Raw genomic sequence first — 24,090 nt, forward strand, 5'->3', positions numbered from 1 at the left:
TTTTTATATTTTTTTTTTTTTTTTTTTTATTTAATAATATTTTTTTTTTTTTTATATAAAATTTTTTTTTATTTTTTATTTTTTTTTTTAAAATATTTTTTTTTTTTTTTTTTTTTTTTTTTTTTTTTTTTTGTTCTGCATGTAGAAAATAATATTATTATATGTAAAAATACATTTTCTTATGTTGTTTTTTATTTAAAAATCAATATTGTTTTAATATGTGTTACAAGAAAATACAGATTAAATAATATTTATTAATGTATATATATTTATTTTTTTTTTTTTTTTTTTTTTTTTATTTTTTTTTTTTTTTTTTTTTTTTTTTTTTTTTTTTTTTTGTTCTGCATGTATAAAAATCAATATTGTTTTAATATGTGTTTTTTGTTCTGCATGTAGAAAATAATATTATTATATGTAAAAATACATTTTCTTATGTTGTTTTTTATTTTAAAATCAATATTGTTTTAATATGTGTTACAAGAAAATACAGATTAAATAATATTTATTAATGTATATAATATACATATATGTATATATATTTATTTTTGTATAATAATATAAAAAATCTATATATATTTTATATAATTTTATTTGGATGAATTTTTTTTTATCAACAATGATATTAATATGTAAAGAAATGTATAAACATTTATATTATTATAATATAATATAAATATATTTTTTTCAATATTATTATAATTTACATTTATAATATTTAAGTAATAATTCATAAGAAGAGTATATATATATATTATATATGTAATATTTATACAATCAAAATAGAAAAGGTTTATAATATGTTTTTATCATGTAATTATAAATGTAAGTAATACAAGAGAAACATTATAATATTTTTATTATTATTTATTTATAATATTTTTTACTGTTCTTTTTTTTTTTTTTTTTATTATTATTATTTAATTGAAAAGTTCTGTCTATAATATAATAAATATTATGCTTTTATTTTAAAAAGATATATTATATTATTTTATTTTATTGTGAATTTCAATTTGTTTTTTTTTTGTTCTGTTTGTTTGATCCTCAATAAATGTAACATATATATATATATATATATATATATATATATATATTTGTGTGGTAAATAATTATAATAATATATATAGGTTTATTTGTTTGTATAATATAAAGAGATGTGCAATTTATATTTAAATAATAAAATTTATAATTCGTAATAAAAATGTTATATACAGCTACAATTATTTATTATATTACACATTAAAATAAAACATTTTTTATGATAAATATAATTATTTTCATATGAATAAAAAATACAAATTAATAATATGTATAAACATGAAATAATTTAAAAAGTAGAATAAAAAAAATGAAAAAAAAGTATTTTATAAAATTATTAATTTCTATGTATAATATTACATTCATATGTGGAATGCCATATATGTTTACGATGGTAAAAATAAGAAAGAAAAAAATTTTATTTTTTTAAATAAATTTAAAAATTATTAATATTATATATATATATTTATTTATTTATTTTATAGGTTGTGTGTGTGAATAAATTATATTCCTTTTTTGCATATGAATTCGATGAAAGACATCAAAGAAATTTGTATGAAATAGAATATTTAATTAAAAATAAAGAATCATATTCCTTAGAAAAAAGTGATTCCTCAAAAATAGATAATTATGATGAGCCTATTGAGAATGTACCTTATATTGATGAAGATATAGAAGATAATTATGTAGATGAATTAAACGAATTAATTGAAATAAATGAAGAAGATATATCTAGTGAAATGAATAAAAGTGATCCATTAAATGATTTGACAAAATCAGATGGATTTAATAATATAAGCGAATCATATAAGAGGGAAGGTAGTGAAAGTAAATATGTTTCAAATATATCAGAAAAGGAAATGGCATTTCAAGATAATTGTAGAAAATCTTCCCATAATAAAAAGAAAGGATATTCTTTAGAAGAAGAATTAGAAAAATTATATAGAATTGCATTAAATAATAGTAATTTAAGTAATAAAAATGAAAAAAATAAAAATAATAAAAATTTAAATGATACAAATATAATTAATAATACAAACATATGTGTTGATTACACATATTATGATATATTAAATATAAGTGAAAATTCTAAATTAGAAGAAATTAAAAAAAAATATTATGAAGTAGCTTCAAAATATCATCCAGAAAAAAATATTGGAAATGATAAATATGTTAAAAAATTTGAACTAATAAATAAAGCATACCAAATATTAAGTAATGAAGAAATGAGAAGAAAATATAATAGAGTTGGACCTTCTAAAATGAATAATAAAAATTTAATAGATCCGTTTGTATTATTTATGTTATCCTATATGTCAATAAATATGAGTGAATATGTTGGTAAATTAAAAATAGAATACCTTATTGAAGAGTCATTTGAGACGAATTCAAACTTTTATGATCTATTATTATCAAATAAAATTATGAATAACTATTTAGATGTAGAACAAAAAATAAGAGAAGTTGAATTAGCCTTATTATTAAGAGATAGATTAGAAAAATATTTAGAATGTGATGAAAATTGTATTGTACCAATAGAAAATAATATTAGAACAATTCTTGAATATTCTTTTTCATTTTCTATAATGAATTATATAGGATGGTTATATGAATATTTCTCTAGAATATATATGGGCTATAATATAGAATTATCTTTAATGAATGAAAATAAAGGAATAATGGAAAATGTGTTTAGAAATATAGTTAAAAAGGAAATAAATAAAAATTCATTAAATAAAAACATTGTGAATATAACAAAAGTTTCAGATGATTCTAGGATTATAGATCAAAAGGACTATAATAATGAAGATTTTAAGAATTGCACTGTTTTATTTAATCATATTATATCAAATAATGAGAATAATAAAAATTTAGACGATATGACAAGAAACATACTTATATTAATCATATTAGATATAAAATTAATAATAAAAAAAGCTGTTGAAAGGGTTTTATGCGATAAAGGAGTAAGTGTATCAACTAGGAAAAAACGAGCAAAAGGTTTGATGAGTTTGGGGAAGGAAATACAAAATTGTACGAAAGAAATAGAGGACAAGGGTCATAAGATTATAAATAAGAATACAAATATTTTAGATAGTATAATTGAGGATATAAAAAAATATATGGAAATAGATAAAATGAATTTTTTAAAAGAAAAAGGGCGAAGAGAAATAGATAGGATATTTTGTTTTGTAGGAAATAATATATACCGTAATAAAATGAAACGTAATATAAATGAAAAGTTGAAGCTAGTAAAATTTTTAAAATATATGATTAATTCAAAGGAAGAGTAAATAAAAGAAAAAATATATATGAATAATAGAAATTGTTATAATTTATATTGGTATATATATGTGTAATTTATTGAAATAGAGAATATTTTTTTAAATGTTTCATTTTTTTCTAAATACAAAATTTGTTTTTCTATATATATATATATATATAAATATATATCTAGTCTTCTTTTATTACACAATGTGAATTTTAAATGTGTATTTGTATCATTAAGAAATATATATAAAAATATAAAAGAAATTAATGAAAACAAAAATATATGATACATATAACTTTGTATGTATTAAATAGTTTCTATATGTTATTTGTTATATATTATGTATTAATACTTTTTTTTTTTTTTTTTTTTTTTTGTTTTTTATGAAATATTTTTATTATAGCTGTTTTAAAATTTTAAGAGTTATTTTTTTTTATATATAATTTATGTAAGATGAAAAAAATATTATATATTCTATTTCAATAACAGTACTTTATTCTATTTACGAATAAAATATTACAATCTGCAAATTATAATTTTTAATAAAGTTATTTTTAACGTATTAATTTTATATCAAAATGAAAAATTTGACATACAAAAATTAAGATATGTAAAGTAATAAGTTCTTTTCATATTAATAGAAAAATTAATTTTAGACAAAAAAAAAAAAAAAAAAGGAAACAAACAAAATTATAAATATTTATATGCACATAAGTAAAATTAATATTTTTTTTATGAAAAATGGAATAATAAAAATATTTGCTTTTGTATTCATCATATATATATAAAGACATTAAAAATATAAAAAATAAAAAGTTATATAATAAAAACATTATTTTTATTTTGTTTTATTATTATTATTTTTTATTTCTGTAATATTCATATTAGAGTTCACAAATAATGTTGTTTATAATTATATAATCTTCTATTATAAATATATTTTATTCCTTATGAGTATTTTAATAAATACAGTTGTTTTGTACAATGATTACATTAAATATATATATATATATATATATATATGTATATATATAATAATATATATATACACATTTTAATTATGCGAAAAGACAACACAGATGCCATGTTCCTTCTAAAGGTAAATGATACTCTTGAGGCTCTGTGTTATTTAAATTTCTACATTTAAGTATTTTTAAGAACATTTTTCTAATATCGTCATTTTCTTCTTTAACACTATAGTTATAAATTTCTTTAATTATTCTTCTTTTTTGCGTATCATCTTCGTTATATATGTATGATTGTGCTAGCCCTCTAAGTCTCTGTTTAACTTCTTCAGGTGCTTCCATATTATTTATTAACCATGATGTACTGTTAAGTCTTTGAAGTTTTTCATCTCCATCGGAATTTTGAATTATTTCATCAATTGTATTATTTATTTGAATCTGTTGATTCCTTAATTGTGTATTTGTTTGATTTTCATCCTGTATTATATTTGGTTGTTCTATTTTATTTGGTTCTATTTTATTTGGTTCTATTTTATTTGGTTCTATTTTATTTGGTTCTATTTTATTTGGTTCGTCTTCTTTGTTTTCTCTTAAGTAACTTAATGTTCTTGTTTTTAATTTGTTATCTTCATTTTTCTCTTCATATGGTTGTTTTTGTGCAAACACCTATTAAGGAAAAAAAAAAAAATATATATAAATGTATATGTATTATTAACATGCTTTATATATATGCATGATGGCATGTGAAAATATGAATATTTTAATTTTTGTTATATAATATATTGATTGATATATTGCAACAAAATAAAAATACATACACACATATATATATATATATATATATATATATATATATATATATATTTATATGTTAAAATAAGAATTATTTAATCTCTTTATTTTTTGTGTTCAATATAATTTATTTGTTTCTCTTACATTTTGATGCAAAACGATTAATCCGAATAAAACTGCTATATAAAATATTTTAACATAAGCATGTATCATTTTTACTTATTTATTTTAATTCTATGAATTAGTTTTTTTTTATTTATTTAAAGAATAATATTCCAAATTATTTATATGGTTTGTATATTATAATACCTTTTTAAATATTTATTATATAATATATATATATTATACTATAATTTATGTGTATTTGTAGCATAATTATGATTTATATAAATTATGAATAATTTTATATATAATATTTTTGAAAATATAAGTCTAATATTTATATCTGAAATTTAAATAATTCATATATTTTTTTTGAAATAAAAAAAAAAAAAATATAATTAATATATATATATATATATATTTGTCAAATATGTAATATATAATAATTTTTAGTATATATTTAAATATAAAAGATAATATAATATATATTTATATATATATATATACATATATATAGTAATATGTTAAAATACCAATGTAATATGTAAAATATATTATATAATAAATGTAACATGAGAAATATCATATATTTATTTTTTTTGTAAAATTTGGTACAAAGCGAATTTGAAAGAAGATGTGAATAAATATGAAAAATATATAAAATTAACAATTGGATATATTAATAATATAAACAAAAAAAAAAAAAAAAAAAAAATTACATATATAATTTTTTATTTTTTTTGTACGAATTTTTTTTTATTTTTATTAAATATAAATATATAATTAAATATTTATAAAAAAAATAAAATATTAAATTAATTGGTTCTATATTATATATTTATATATTGTCTATATTAACAATTCACACTAATTGTTTAAATGAATCAAACATTTGATTTTTAATTTTAACTTTTGATTTATATTTCTTTTTTATGTTTCATATACATATATATATATAAGTCAATAAAAAGGACAATATAAAAATATATAAATGCATTTTATGAATAATTATGTATATATTTATAATAAAAAGAGAAATATGCGATATTAATAAATATATACATTTATAGATTTATTATATATATATTATGTTGGAATAAATATTTTATTTAATATATGTACATTATACATGTATATAGAATTATTGTACGCACAGTTTTTAATATTGTATTAAATTTATTTTTATTTTTGAGGAATAAAAAATTTGATTAAAATATATATATATATGTATATATATATATATATATATATATATATATATATATAAATATGTGTATTTTATTTTCTATGAAAATAAGAATTCAATTTTTAATTATATTAGAGACATAGTTTTATGTATAATATTGAAAAAATATAATTTTAAAAAAATGAAATATAATCATATATATATATATATATATTAGTTGTGTCATCTTAATTTTTTGAATATATTTATTTATATTTTTAAGGGGAACATAAAATTTAATATGGATTATGTATATAATTAAAACAATGTTTTCGTAATAATAAATCATAAATCATTAATAAATTAACAATATAATTATATATAAATATTATTAATACAAGACACACACATATATAATATGAGCATATATTTATATTTAAAAAAAAAAAAAAAAAAAAAAAAACAACGGTGTCATCTTGACTAAATAAAAAGATATTTCTTCCTGGTTCATATTAAAATAAATAAAAAAAAAGAGATATTTCATTTCATTTAGTATTAAATTATATTATAGACTTCATTAATATATATTATTATATATGTAATATTAATTTTTTACATATAATTATTCCTTCTTTTCTTATTTTTCTTCTTCTATGTATTAATGAGTCTATTTTTTATAAAATTGTTTCATAATTGTATGTCTTAAAAGAAATTACATTTATATAAACTTTGTAGCAATATATATATATATTAAGAAATATAATGAATATTATATTCTTTATATATTTATATATATTAAAAACTAATTAAGCCTGCTGTTTTTACAATAAGACATAAATGGGATTATGTTATTATTATTTTTTATTTAGTTTATATAATAAGAATAAGGAAATATTCGTTTGTTATATGATTATGAAAACATGAAGCATTTTTAATATGTTATTATTATTATTATTATATTTTTGTTTTGTTTATGGCTGTATTTTTTTGTTGATTTTTACAATATATATTATTTAAAATAATGGATTATAATTAAACAGGTATTGTGTATTAGTTAATGGTATATATTAAACTTATAAAATATATTAATATATATTTTTTTGACAAATTTATAATTGGATAAATGAATAGGTATTTTTATGTATCAGAATAATATATATATATATATATATATATATATATATATATATTTTTGATTTACATATAATTTATTAAAATGTGATTAAAATATTTTTTGTGATATTCATTATAGACATATATATTCTGCAAATTTGAGATAGTATATGAACCCTATGAATTTTTTAAAACGAGAAATATCAAGACAATAAATTAAAATGATATATATATTTTATCGATGTTGCTAAAAAATTTCTTAAAAATTGAACTTATGATGGATGAAAAGGATATTTTTAATATGTATTATTTTTTATTTGAAAGTTCTATATTAATTATATATAGAAAAAACATAAAATAAATATGTATGGTTTAAATATTAAAAACTTGTTAAGGTACAATACGAATTTTTAAATAAATGACCATATTTTGTTATATTGAATTATAGGGATATTATTTAATTTAAAATATATAATATTTTGTTGTAATGTATTGAAGAATAGATAATAGAAATTTAATTTTTTTTAATAAAATGTTTTTATAATAATAATATTAATTTAATGATTATTCACAAAAGAACTATAAGTTATATATAAGAATCATTAGATATGTGTAATGATTTTGTTGAATTGAGGTAAGAAGGAAATAAATTAAAAATATATTTAATAATGTGTATTTAAGAAATGATTGAAAATAATTTTGATCTATGTCTGAATTAATTTAATTTTTATTATAATTATATGTAGAATATTATGAAGAAAAACTATGATGGATTATTAAAAAAGAAATGGTTTTATTATTATTAGAAAGAACATTAGATATTTTATATAAACGTACGGTAAAAATATTATTTAAATTGTCACAATTCTTTGTCTTTTAATGTTGCAAAAATATACAAAAATAATAAAGATTTAGTTATAAGAGAAGCCATTTATTAAGTTCAAAAAAAAGATATATATATATATATATATATAATTTGAAGAGATAGATGATGAAGAAGAAGAAGAAAAAGAAAAAAGGAAAGAAAAACAAGAATAAAGAAATATATGTCAAAGATATATAACATGAAAATGTTAATGTTGAAGAATAGAACCAAGCATATATATATATATATATATATAAAGACAGTTTAGCCTGAATAATATTCATAATATTAGAATTAAAATTAATATATTTTATTTATTTATTTATTTTTCCTGTACATTTTTATTTATAGATTAAATATTTATTTAATAATGATTTGTATTGTCTTTAAAATAATTATATATTTTGAATTTTTATTCAATTCTGAGTATATATATTTTATATAATGTTATTATCTACTTTCTGATAATTAAATAGTAAAAAAAATAGTATATTTTATTTTAATTATAATTGAAGCATTAATATAATAAGTAATGTAAATTAATTTATTATTACATTTATAATTTATTTTGTTTTTTTCTTATAAAATATTAAATATATATTTTTCCTTTTTATTTATAAAGTCAATGTATATAAATGTGTACTTTATAAGGTAATGAAAAGAAGTTTATTACATATAGTATTATAAGCATATATATGTGTAATGGAAATTAAAATGAAGGAATAATGTAAACATGAATAAGAAAATAATTATTTCATATAATATTTTATAATTTGTATTACATAAAAAGCTCAATTAAGTTATAAATTAAAAGATTTCAAACTAGTATTATATAAATTACTCTGATAAAAAAAAAATAAAAATATATATATATATATATATATATTTTATGTAATTTATTTATGGAACCCTATGCTAATATAATATAATATAATATAATATAATATAATATAATATAATATAATATATATCATGTTTATTTTTATTTTTATTTTTATTTTTATTTTTTTTCTTTTATAATTTTTAAACTAAATTATTATATTACATTTTTTTTTTTTTTTTTCATTTAATATAGCTTAGTTGTCCTCATTAAGAACTTAGAGAAAAAGGTACTCATAAAATATAAGCGTAATTCTATACTTAAAATGTATTACTTACATATATATATTTTATTATTATTTGAATTTTAAAAATAAAAAAATGAAACCATTATATATATATATATATTTTATATAAAACTTGAAAATATTTTACATAACTGTTAGAAGTTATTCATTTATTATTTTTATTAGAAATTAAATTATTTAACAATAAAAATATATATAATATAAATACTTTTATTATAATATATATTAGTTACTATTTTAATATATTTATAAAAATATAGTATTATTATATTTCTTACATATTCAATAGTTATTACAAAAAAAGAAAAGTATTATTAATATTATCATATTAATACAAGCTAATTAAAGCATTAATAAATAAAAAAAATATGATTGTAAGAATATATTTGAAAAACAATAGAATAAATATAGGTTAACTTATATTATGTTCATAAAAATTATAAAATAGTATATTTTATTATATGTAAATATTCATTTTTTATTTCTAAATTTTTTTTTTTTTAATATATATATTAATATTTTAACATAATTACATATATTATAACACAATTGTAAATATTTTATTATAATATATATAATTCATAATATATAAAATATTATAATTTTTTATTATATAATATTAAAATGATGGTATAAAATGGATAATATATAAGAAAATTTATAATATAAACTCTGATTGATAATATTATTGCTATTATTCTTATTCTCTTAATATTACCATATATTTTCCATACCCAATTTTTTTTAGTATATGGAAATGAAATAAAATAAAAATAATAAAACTAAAAAAAGAAAAAGAAAAAAATAAATAGGTATATATTTTATTTTATTTTATATTATGTTAATTTTATGTATAATTATAAAAACTATTATTCATATAAGTTTTTATGTTTTATATAATAATAATAAATATTTGATTAAATATAAGAAAATTTTATATAATATATATATATATATATGTGTAGAATTATATAAAAAGAATTCAAGTTGGTATGTATGTATAATTATAAAAAATTTTTTATTAAATATAAGAAAATTATAAATATAATTATATATATATATATATGATTATATGTATTGAAATTTTTTTTTTTTTTTTTCTAATTTAGTTACATAAATTAGTTCTTGTTTGGAAAAATAAAAATAAAATTTTTTTCATTTTTATTTTTAATATATCGGGAAAAAAAAAAAAAAGGCGAAATATAATATATATATATTATAAACTATATAATTATTTTATGCCCTTATATTTTGATTCCTAATATTATATATTTAAAATATCTAACAATGAAATATGAACATTTTAAAAATGGGTTATTTTAATAATAAATTTAATATTTTTATATTATGGAGTAATATTATTTTGTATTTCTTACTTATAGTTACATTTACATTTTATAACAATGTAAGAAAAGTAAAAAAAATTGAATATATATATATATATATATATATATATGTATAATTTGTTTTTGTTATTGTATAAATTTATTTAAAATTTTATATATTATATTATATATATATATATATATATTTTTTATAGGATTTGTTTAATAACTACAATAGTGAAAAATCAAACATAATATGGGCTTCATCAATTTTTAGATATAGCAGATCATTAGCTGAATATTATAACAATAAAGAAGGGTATAATGTATTAAGAATAAATTTGGATCATAAAAAGCTTAAAGGTGTGTTTGAGGATATGCATCCTGAAATAAAAATGGTAGAAGTTGATTCAGAAAGTATATGCCCTGGTACAAATGAAGTTAATTTAAAGATTATTACAAATTTAAGACCAGATATGATTAAAGTAAATGCAACAAGTGAAAATATATCATTAGGAGAATGGAATAACATTATGGAATATTATGGTCATCCACCATCTAAGGCCGTATCTATATTAGATTCGGACTTAAAAGACAACCTAGAAATGAAAATGAAAAAAAAAAAAAGAAAAAGACCTTTTATAAGATATATTTCAGAAATTGTAGGTTATGCTATTATGATAATTCCTGGTTTTCCTATTCTTGTTGGTATTGTATGTGTTGGATTCTGCATATTAATCTTCAAGGGTATCAAAGCTGCTAAAAAATATTTTAGTACAATTATGAAATGGCTTTTTTAAAAAAGTGAAAATTTTATTATACATATATTTATGAGATAAAATATAATAAGTAAGAATTGTATTGATATGATATTCTTAATATAAGTGATTATACATTAAAATGTGTTTTATAAATCTAAACAAATATATATATATATTAATATTTACTCTTTTTTATTATATTTAATATAAAATGAAGAATTTGATTTTTTTTTGTTGAATAAAAAAAAATATAATTATACATACATATAAATGATATATATATATATATATTATAATATTATAAAATTTACATTTTAAAAAATAAATTTTTGTGATTTCATATATATACATATTAATTTATTATTTTGAGTATATATTTATGCTAAAAAAATTTTAATTATGTATAATTTATATATTATTTTATTTTATTTTATTTTATTTTATTTTTTTGTACATATAATTAATTCTTTGTTTTAAAAAATTTTTTATATATATTTTAATATTTGTATATTTTGCTTTTTAAAAATATTTATTTTATATAATATATATTAAATTTATTTACTTGGTTATTTTTAATAAAATTGTGTTTTTTTGTTAGCAAAGTAAAATTTATTTTATTTTTTTCTATTTTTTTTATTGTATTCATTCGTTTTTTCCACTTCTACTGATTTTATATTTATATGAATAAAAATAATACTATACACTATTATTTTATGAATTATTTTATAATTTGAATATTATTATAATAATAATAATAAATTTATTATATATATGAAAAATTTTATTTTAATTCTTTAAATAAAATTACATAACATATGCTTATTTATTTTTAATTATTTAATATATTTAATAAATAAAATTTTACCAATTCTTAATTTATTAATTTTAATTCTTGACAAGTTCTAATAAAAAGAAATATATAATTTTTGAATAATAAATGTAGTATTCTTTTTTTTTTTTTTTATAATATAGGAATAATAAGCATATATGAGATTAAAAAATTGTATTATTTTTCATATATATGTAGTTATTTTATATTTAGTCATGTAATACCCGAAAAAAAAAAAGAAAAGAAAAAAAAAAAGTTATATATGAAAATATTAAGTGAATATGAGAAAATATGAAAATATAAATTTAGAAATAAAATAACAAAAATTTTGAAATATTTACAAAAAACATAGGATTATAAGTAAAAATTATTATCTTATAAATATATAGAAGTATTATTAGTAAATTTACTTGAATTGAATATTAATAAAATGAATAAAAAAAAATACCTTATTCTTTTTTGAACTTTTAATTTTTTTAGAATAATTATTATTAAATAAATTATATATACAATTATAATAGAAAAAAACACAACTTATATATATATATATATATATATATATATATATATATATAATATAGTTTTTTCTTTTTTTTATTTTTCCTATTGTATTTATATAATATTTATTTATTTTATATATCACAAGAATAATGTAATACTTATATCTATAATTTTTATTTTATACTTCTATTATAATCTAAATTTATTATTAGGGTAAAATAATATAATCCCTATTTTCAATTAAAAAAAACAAAAAAAAAAAAAAAAATTAATAGGTTATATATTTATTAATAATACAATACATGAAAAAAATAAGAATATTAAATATAAGGAACATATATTTTTGTATGTATTTTCTTATTATATACTTTTTGTATTATTTTTTTATTATTGAATTTAACAGGAAAAATGTTGGAATACTTTGATATTTTGTATTTAAGTTCTTGTTTTTTTTTAATTATTATAAATTAAGATTAGTGCTACAAGATGATTAATAATGAAAAAAGAACTGCTAATAATCATGAAATAGCAAAATCTTATTTATATGTATATACGGATAAATGAATTTATAAAGAGAATGTTAAAAATTTAATAAAATACAAAAAAAGAAAATGGATAAATATGTTTAAATTTTTTTTTTTAATTTTGAATTTGTTCGTATTTATTTTTCTTTTTGTATACATTGACGATGTAAGTATATACAAACATATGTTAAAATAAATAAATATATCTATATCTATCTATATATATATAAATATATATATTTATATATTATAATAACAAAAGCTAATTTTTTTTATTTTTCCACTTTTAAGACTTAAGTAATGAATTGGGTTATCAAAAGAATGACGTAGAAAGTTTAATACATTTTAGAATTAATAGATTATTAACTGAAACGAAAAAGGAAAATGATAAAGGTAAAAAGAAAACTCATTTTAATAGATTAGAAGTAAATTTTAGTAATAATATGAATAAGGAAGATTATATGAGAGTAGACAATGACTGTCGAGTGTTAGATGTTAATTCCATGAGTACAAGTGATGGAAAGTATGATGTAAAAGTAACTGTGAAAACTGGATTAACTCCAAGGGATATATATATATATATATATATATATATATATATATAGGCATTAAATAATTGTATTAATAAAAAGGAATGGGATAAAATTATAAAAGACATATATAAGAATGATAATGATAATGAATTTTCTAAGGTGAAAAAAACAAAAAAGAAAAAGAAGCCTATAAAATATATAGTACATGTATTGGGATATGCTATATTAATTGTTGTTCTAATACCTTTTACCCCTTTTATTTTACTTGGAGGTTTAGGTAGATGTACATTTAATTCAAAAGAATCGGGTAAAGATTATTTTAAAACTATGTGGAATGCACTATTTTAAAATATAAGGATTTACACGTATTTAATTTTAATACAAATAATATTCTAATAATATTAATGTTTATGTAACGGATATGGAAATGGTCTAATATATATATATATATATATATATATATATATATTGAGTAAGAGACAGAACTAAAATTTAATAAAATAAAGATAAATATTTTGTCAATATACTTTAATAATGAAATAATTAATATCGTATAAAATACATAAAATAAAATTAACTTTAATAATGAAATAATTAATATCGTATAAAATACATAAAATAAAATTAATTATACTTTAAATTAAAATGTAATTTTTTTGTTTTTGTAGAAATGCTTATATATTTTATTTAGAAATCTAAACATATTTCCTGTTGTAAATATTTTTGTTATTTATTTAATTATTTTTTATTTTTTTTATTTTTATTTTTATTTTTTATTTTTTTATTTTTATTTTTGTTTTTGTTTTTGTTTTTTCTTTTTTTTCATTTAAAAGTATATTTTGATTAGTTATAGATGCTTTATTGGATTTAATTTTTTTCATTTTTAAACATTATTGTTTTATATATAGGACCAATCATCATATAGCTTATATAATTTTTTTTGTTTTTTCATATTTCATTTTTACATAAAAGTCTATTTAAATGTGCATTAAACTAGAATATGTGATATAATCATCATATGGCTGTTTTTATAATATAACAATTTATTTGAATACATAATAAATAATTATGTAAATATAATGTATAATTTTAAAGGATATATTATGTATATATAAATATATGTATAAGAAAGGAGAAGTGATACTGTATATAACCATTAAATAAATATAAATTAAAAATGATTGAAATGGAAATAACAGAACAAATTTATATTTTTAAAAAAGACAACCTAATTTTATAAATACTAATATAATACAAAATATAAATTCATTTTTTTATTTATATATTATATTTTTGGTTATTTATAATAGGTACATTTTTTTATATGTATCATTTAGAAATGTAAAAAAGGTATTATTATATATATTAAAATATTATGTATATATGATGTATTTGTTATTAAAAAGTAATTTATAATAGAATCCAAGATCATACATTTAAATACAAATTATATTTTATTAATAAATTCAAATACACATATTTACTTATGTTTATTTATTTATTTATTTATTTATTTATTTATTTATTTATTTATTTATTTATTTATTTATTTATTTATGTTTTTTTTTGTTTTCTTATTATATAAATAAATTAAATCAAATTAAAATATATTAACTTTTCTATAAAATATTACACATATATATTTTTTATTCTTATATTATTGTTTATGTTTTTTTTTACTTTCTCATGATTTATTCTGATCATTAATACATCATATTATATATATATATATATATATATATATATAAATATACATGTATTTATATATATATGTATATATTATGCGTATACATAATTATTTGTATGATTAAAATATACATTATTGTATATAAGGTTCGAAAATAATATAATTATTTACAAATTTATAAAAAACTTTTTTTATATATATTTAAAAAAAAAAATAAAATAAAGTAACATGTATTAATATATATACATACATTCTTTATTTAAGATTTTTATGTGTATTTTAGTGGATAATTTTTTTTTTTTTTTTTTTATAAACAAATATAAATATTTTTATTTTTGTTTTATTTACCTTCTTATTTTATATATAAAAATTGATTTAACAAGAAATACCAAAAAAAATAATAATAATATGGAAGAAAAAAAAAAAAAAAAAAACCATAATTTTTTTTTTAATTATTATAAAAAATATAGTTTCTTTTATAATAAGAATGTACCTTATTAAAAATTGTATAAAAAATATTTATATGTGTAAAATATATAATAAAGAAAATATAATATCAACTTTTATAATGAATATTAAATAAGATATAATTATAATATTTTTTATATATTATATTTATATTAATTTCATATCTCTGTAAAAAGAAAAAAAATAATAAAATAAGAAATAATATTATATATATAAAATATATAATTCATAGTGTAAATTTTATATGAGATTTACAGTATTATTATAAGAATATAAATATATAAATATATATATATATATTAGATGTAATTATAAGAATATATATGAAAAACTTTATTAATTTTTTTCATAGAGTTTACATTATATATATAATACATTTTATAATTTATTCTTATGTCATATATTTCATTCTTAATTTTTTTTTATGTTAAATTATATTAATATAGATTGAATGAATTCTCATAAAGAAATAATATGTGATAATTATATTACGGTATATATATATATATATTTATATTTTTAAAATATTAAATTTTATAATATATATTTGTAAAAATGTTATATATGTTTTATAATATTATGAATCATGTGTAAATTATATGTATTTATATGATAAAAAATATATATATATATATATGTCTCTAAAATTTCATAAAAAGTAATAATATTTTTTTTATAAGTTAAAATACATTCTTGGGTTTTGTTTAAATTTTCATAGTGAATTCGTAAGTGTTTACATATTTTATTATTCTTTTTTTTTAAAAAATTTATTGTATGTGATTTTAATTTTTTTTAATTCATTTATATTTTCATTTTAATTCAATTTCATATATATACCTATAATAAAAGTCCATATGCGTGTTATTTAAGACTAATAATTATTTATTACAATTATACATCTCCCGTATTTTTTTTTTATTATAAAAAAAAAAAAATCTATATTATATTTATAAAAACTAGACAATATATTAAATAATATATATATGATTTATTAATATTATTATATTATTTGTTTTTATTTTTATTTTATTATAATCTAGAAGGAATATAAGAGCAGTGTGTATAAGAATATTTCTGTGTAAGATTAAATTTTTTTTTTTTTTTTTTTTTTAATTATAAATAATACATTATTAGAATACATATCATACTCTATATTATTAATTAATGTTTAAGGTTATTATTAATGCAATACATTATATTTCATTTTAGAATATATTTATAAAATATTTAACGTTGTTATATACTTATAAATATAATATTTGAACGAGATATAAATTAGATATGTATTTAATATTATGTTTATCAATATTAATGAACAAAAATGTAAATAAATATACATATAAAAAAAAATATATATATATTATGTATCATATAGGTATATCCTCATTTTTATAATTAATTCGTCTCCATATTTATTTGGAAAATACAATGTATACTATAATATTGTATTTGATAAATGAAATGAGGGATATATATATTAAATAAATAAATACATATATATATATATATATATATATATGTATATATTTAATGGATTAGCCAAATGTTATAATTTCTCATATTATGATCTTTTCCCTTTAAATTATTTATCAACTACAAAATGTGCAGTAATATGCATATTTGTTTGTCGAAAAAATAATAAAGGCTAGTTTTAATATATGTCTAAATAATAATTATGTATATTTTGTTTTTTAAAATAATTTTATTATATTTATAGTATAATATGTACACATAAAAATTAGGATAAAGATATTATAAGACAAAAATAATAAATAAAAGTACAATATCAAAAAAATATATTTCATATATAAAATATATAATAAATAATATAAATATATATATATATATATATATTTATTTTTTGGTGCATTGTTTTCTATACATTTATTTGATAATAGCTGTACCATAATTAAGTATGTGTTAATATGATACTTTGAAGGGTACATGCACAAAAAAAAAAAACCAAAAAATTATAAAAAAAAATGTTATCATCCGTTAAATCGTCAGTTTTTATATTAATTTGCTTTTTATGTTTTAAAAAAAATGCTATATGTTCTATAAATGATAACGTAAATGAAAATATAACTGAAACGGTAAATGAATATGAATTTGGAAATGAAGACACAAGTATTAATGAAAATGTAAATGATAATGTAACTGAAAATGAAGAAGATAATTTAATTTATAAGAATGATAATAACAATATTGAAGAGTTAAAATCCATGATTGGAAATGATGAATTACATAAGAATTTAAGCATCCTTGAAAAACTTATATTAGATTCTTTGAAAAAAGATAATTTAAAATTCCCTTTAATGAAAGAAGGATTTGAAGATTATTTGGATATATCTAAATTTAAAAAAAAAATATTAACCGATACAGATGATAAAACATATATTTTACCAAAATTGGAATCTAGTTTTTATGATATTACAAAATATGAACACTTATTAAAAGAACAATTAATACAAGAATATAACTCAAAAATATCTGATGCAATAAAAAAAAAATTACTTATTGTAAGAACATTGAAAACTATAAAATTAATGCTCATACCATTAAATGCATTTAAAGAAAAAAATGATTTGAAAATTGCACTAGAAGAATTAAATAATGTAATCACGAATAAAACAAATGAAACGCTTAGAAAAAGTCCAGTAGAGAATCCTGGAGAATTTTTTAAGAATTTGTTAACTCATGTTAAAGAAATTAAAGAATCAAAAGAAATAGAAAATAAGGGAGAATTTTTAATTCTAGGAAATGATGAAATTGAAATAATGGGTGGGAATGATTTTTTTTTTACAACAAATAGTAATGTAAAATTCATGGAAACATTGGATAGTATATCAAATCAATATGGATTGGGTTTAATTAATGATCTGGGTCCTCATTTAATAGGTAAAAATAAAAATATGTAACATATGTACATTCCTTATTATAATGTTTTATTTATTTATTATTCGTCTCTTTATTGTTTTGTTTGTTTGTTTATTTATTTATTTATTTACCTATTTATTTTTGTTTTACAGCCTTAGGACATTTTATCGTATTAAAATTAGCACTCAAAAATTATAAAAATTATTTCGAAGCAAAAAATACAAAATTTTTTAGTTGGCAAAAAATTTTAGAATTCTCCATGTCTGATAGATTTAAAGTTCTCGATATGATGTGTAATCATGATGCTGTATATTACTCTGAAAATAAACGTAGAAAAACGTATTTAAAGGTCGATCGATCACACACAAGTATGGAATGTAATATTTTGGAATATCTAATACATTATTTTAATAAATATCAATTAGAGATAATTAAAACTACTCATGATATAGATTTTGAATTATATGGTATGATGGAACATCAGCATATAAAAGATTATTTCTTTTCATTTATGTGTAATGATCCTAAAGAATGTATTATTTACCATACGAATCAATTTAAAAAAGAAGCAAACGAAGAAAATACTTTTCCTCAAGAACCCAACCATGAAATCAGTGCATATAATATATATTTAAATTATTATTATTTCATGAAACGTTATAGTTCATATGGAACAAAAAAAACATTATATGTTCATTTATTAAATTTAACTGGACTTTTAAGTAATAATACAACTTTTTATTTGACAATGAAATATGTACTAACACATTTAATGCTATGTTAATTTAATATGCATTTATTTAAATATATTGTTATTTATATTATTGTTTTTTGTTTTTTATTTTATTAGATTATGATACAAGAGCATATGTGACATCTCTCTATTTACCAGGATATTACAACGGTAAGGAAAAATATATATATATATATAAAGAAACACACAATTTAAATTTCATCCTAATCTTATTTTCTTTTTAGTCGTTGAAATGTCCTTTACAGAAGATGTTGAGTTCACAACCCTATTTGATAATTTACTAAAATGTAAAACATAGTTTTTTTCTTAATTAAATTTTTTTTGTTTTATTTTTAAAAGAATTATTATCTTATATATTAAATTATTATATATATATATATATATTTGTTTATTTATTTTATGTTATTTTTAAATTAATTAATATTCATAGGTATTAAAAAGTGTCATAAAGAAGAAATCAACACAAATACTTCATTGATTGAAAGTAATTTATCACGTAATTATTTCTTACATGAGATAACAAAGTGTGATTTATGTAAAGGGGCATTTCTATATTCAAGCGGTAATATAAATAATAAACAAAAAATAAAATCAAATAAAAAATAAAGATTATAATTATATATATATATATATATATATATATATATGTATATTTTTTTTTAGTGAAATTTGAGGAAGTACCTTCGATGATACAAAAATTTTATATATATTTAACTAAAGGTCTAAACATTCAAAAAGTATCATATTTAATGAAAACATTAGATATATATCAAGATTACAGCAATTTTTTATCTCATGATATAAATTGGTATACCTTCTTATTTTTATTCAGACTAACAAGTTTTGAAGGTAATGTATTTTATAATAAATATAATATTAACAAATGGTTAAATGCATTTGTTATTTTTATGAAATCATTATGAATTATCATTTAACTTTTTTTCTTTTTGTTTTTAATAGAAATTTCAAAAAAAAATGTAGGTGAAGCCATGTATTTAAATATACAAGACGAAGATTCTTTCCATAAAACCATTACAACGAATTATTGGTTTCCTTCCCCTATAAAAAAGTATTATACTTTATATGTTAGAAAACATCTTCCAAATAATTTATTAGATGGTATATTATAAATTAGAAATTAAACATAAAATTATATTAATTGAATATATATATATATATATATATATATATATTTATATTTTTACATTATTTATTTTTTTTATTTTAGAGTTAGAGAAATTGATGAAAAGTAGTACCTTAGAAAAAATGAAGAAATCTATAAAATTTTTAGTTCATGTAAATTCCTTCTTACAGTTAGATTTTTTTCATCAACTTAATGAAGCACCTTTAGGATTACCACGTTCATATCCATTATCATTAATTCTTGAACATAAATTTAAAGTATGGATGAATAGTTCTCCGGCAGGTTTTTATTTTTTAAATTATCATAATCCTTATATAAGAAAAGAATTACATCATAAAGTACTGACAGAAAAATTTGAGCCACCCAAAATGAATAAATGGAATGAGGTTTTGAAGTCATTAATAGAATCTGCATATGATATGTATTTTGAACAAAGACATGTCAGAAATTTATATAAAAATCATAATATATATAATATTAATAATAAAATAATGTTAATGAGAGATTCAATAGATTTATATAGAAAACATTTCCAGGATGTTATATTTTTTGCTGATATATTTAATTTAAGAAAATATTTATCAGCTACACCCTTGGTAAAAAAATCATGGGATAGAATGTATTATTTCCTTTATAGGATTACTGGAAATACTGTAAATATTTATAAGTATGGTATTATATATGGATTCAAAATAAATAAAGTATATTTGAAAGAAGTTGTTGAGGAATTATATTCAATATATAATTTTAATACAGATATATTTTCAGATACGTCTTTCTTACAAACTGTCTATCTGCTCTTTAGAAAAATTGAATATAGTTACAGCAGGCAAAGAAGAAACGATCAAATGGTATAATATATATATATATATATATATATATAAATGATTATAAATATACATACAAATACACAAACATATATATATACATAACATATATATATATTTATTTTTTAATAGAGTGTGAATAACATTTTTTTCATGAATGTTGCAAATAATTATTCCAAATTAAACAATGAAGAAAGAGAAATGGAAATACATAATTCAATGGCATCAAGATATTATTCGAAAACTATGTTTGCTGCTTTTCAAATGTTATTTTCAACTATGTTAAGTAACGATGCAAATAATCTTGATAAAATATATGGAAAAAGTAATAATATACAGGTAGCAACAAGTACCACTGCCTTTCTTACGTTTGCTTATATATATAACGGAAGTATAATGGATAGTTTAACAAATAGATTATTACCACCATATGCTAAAAAACCAATAACACAATTAAAATATGGAAAGACATTCGTTTTTTCAAATTATTTTATGTTAGCCTCAAAAATGTATGAAATGTTAAATTATAAAAATTTAAGTCTTTTGTGTGAATACCAAGCTGTAGCTAGTGCCAATTATTACTCTGCTAAAAAATTAGGACAATTTGTTGGTAGAAAATATTTCCCTCTTACTACTTATTTTCTATCTAAAAGAATTCGTGCATCATATGATTGGGTACATGGTCCGGAAAATGCCGGAAGTCAAGAAGGAAGCTCATCTGCAGGTTCATCTCCTTCTCAAGGGCGTGGTGGTGCTACTCCTTGGAGATTTTTCTTTAATTGGAAAACTGATGCACCTATTTATTTATTTTTTTACTTTTTCTCTAATTTATATCTTGATTCTGCAAAATACTTTCCTGGAGGATTTTCTACTTCATTAAAAGAACAAACGGAGCATATTTCAGATAGGGGTTATATGAAGAAACCTATGGTTCATGAACTTACAAAAAATTTAATATTGGAAATTACTAATGGATATATGTATGCTTTTTCCATTTATTCTGTTATACCATTATATGCATATTTTGAAAATGTGAATTTTTATATTATAAGTAATATCCGTTTTCTGGATAGATATTATAATGCATTTAATAAATACTTTATAAATTTTTTCAAAACGAAACTTAAAAAATATACTACTGATGTATTTATAAAGTACGAATACGATGCATATACACGTATGAAGAAATATGGTTATCTTAATGAAGTAATTGCATCTAGAATTTCCTCCAAGAATAAAATAGTGAAATATTTGCACGATAATAACGAAGATATTATGAATAATTTAAGACGATATGATATGGAAAACATGTTCAGAAATAATATGTCAACATATGTAGATGATTATGCCTTTTTTGATGATTGTGGCAAAAAAGAAATGTTTCTAAATGACAGATGTGATTATTGTCCTATTGTTGAAGATTTATATGAACCAGATACAAAAGAATTACAACCACACACCAGTGATATCCAAAAGGTAACAAATAAAAATGATACATATATTAACTATGAAAAATTACATGAAGAAACAAACTCACAAGAAATTCAATCAGATGATAACGATGATGAAAAGGATGACGATTTACCGGATGATAAACTGATGATTAAAAGATTAGAATAAATTAAATAAATGCATAAATTATTATTATGTATTCTTTATTATTTTTATTAATATTATATGTATGATTTAGTATCTTTACTTTATTATATATATATATATATATATTAATTGTTTTCATGTTTAATTGTTCATATGTTTTTATGTTTAATTGTTCATATGTTTTTATGTTTAATTAATTAATTGTTTAATTGTTTATATATTTATATGTTTAATTGATTAATGGTTTTTATTTTTATACGTTTAATTGTTTATTTTTTTATTATTTTATTTTTGATTGCTTTGCTTAAGTATATATGTTTCAATTTTATTAAAATCTTTGTAATTTTTTTTCTTATTATTTTCAATTAATTTTTAATGTGTAATTAGTTTCCTAGATTCTTATAATTAACAATTAAACAATATAAAATTAATACATATAAGTTATTTTTTTTTTTTTTCTTGTAAAAAAATTTTTGATGCTAATTTTTTGTATTTTCTATAATTTTCTTAAAACAAACTAATAAATAAATAAATTAATAAATAAATAAATATATATATATATTTTATTAAATAAGTTGTTTTTAAATATTACATGAACAAAATTAACAAAAAGAATAATTATATATATGTACATATGTGTGTATATTTACAAAGAGAATATGAAAAAATAAATATATATTTAAGAATATTTATTTATGAAATTCTTTTTGTTTTTTTATATATCTATATAATAATTAATGAGGTATATTTTTTATAAAATAATTTCTGTAATACATTTTTATTTTTTCTATTATTTATAATTCATATATATTAATTTAATTTATT

At 16.3% G+C, this 24,090-nt stretch overlaps 4 protein-coding genes and 1 pseudogene across 4 annotated transcripts, besides 1 other annotated feature; 4 read left to right on the plus strand and 1 right to left on the minus strand.

The window, feature by feature from the left end:
• Positions 1-1,381: 1,381 nt before the first annotated feature.
• PGSY75_0220400 (putative DnaJ protein) lies at positions 1,382-3,329 on the plus strand (the record flags this gene model as incomplete). Its single annotated transcript, XM_018783867.1, has 2 exons — positions 1,382-1,429; positions 1,521-3,329. The coding sequence occupies 2 exons, from the start codon at positions 1,382-1,384 to the stop codon at positions 3,327-3,329; spliced, it is 1,857 nt and encodes a 618-aa protein (XP_018643857.1).
• A 1,036-nt stretch (positions 3,330-4,365) lies between these two features.
• Positions 4,366-5,277, minus strand: PGSY75_0220500 (exported protein (hyp2); the record flags this gene model as incomplete). Its single annotated transcript, XM_018783868.1, has 2 exons — positions 4,366-4,938; positions 5,209-5,277. The coding sequence occupies 2 exons, from the start codon at positions 5,275-5,277 to the stop codon at positions 4,366-4,368; spliced, it is 642 nt and encodes a 213-aa protein (XP_018643858.1).
• A 5,468-nt stretch (positions 5,278-10,745) lies between these two features.
• PGSY75_0220600 (exported protein (hyp9)) lies at positions 10,746-11,561 on the plus strand (the record flags this gene model as incomplete). The annotated part of the gene is made up of 2 exons (XM_018783869.1): positions 10,746-10,841; positions 10,977-11,561. The coding sequence occupies 2 exons, from the start codon at positions 10,746-10,748 to the stop codon at positions 11,559-11,561; spliced, it is 681 nt and encodes a 226-aa protein (XP_018643859.1).
• Positions 11,562-13,338: 1,777 nt separating this feature from the next.
• PGSY75_0220700 (exported protein (hyp9)) lies at positions 13,339-14,257 on the plus strand (annotated as a pseudogene; the record flags this gene model as incomplete).
• Positions 13,339-14,257: a sequence feature.
• Positions 14,258-18,046: 3,789 nt separating this feature from the next.
• Positions 18,047-23,286, plus strand: PGSY75_0220800 (cytoadherence linked asexual protein 2; the record flags this gene model as incomplete). The annotated part of the gene is made up of 9 exons (XM_018783870.1): positions 18,047-18,962; positions 19,094-19,663; positions 19,792-19,845; positions 19,920-19,982; positions 20,126-20,257; positions 20,359-20,544; positions 20,656-20,814; positions 20,924-21,690; positions 21,799-23,286. The coding sequence occupies 9 exons, from the start codon at positions 18,047-18,049 to the stop codon at positions 23,284-23,286; spliced, it is 4,335 nt and encodes a 1,444-aa protein (XP_018643860.1).
• Between the last annotated feature and the right edge of the window lie 804 nt (positions 23,287-24,090).

This window comes from Plasmodium gaboni, chromosome 2, assembly GCF_001602025.1.
Source record: "Plasmodium gaboni strain SY75 chromosome 2, whole genome shotgun sequence".
In the NCBI taxonomy this organism is placed as follows: Eukaryota; Apicomplexa; class Aconoidasida; order Haemosporida; family Plasmodiidae; genus Plasmodium; species Plasmodium gaboni.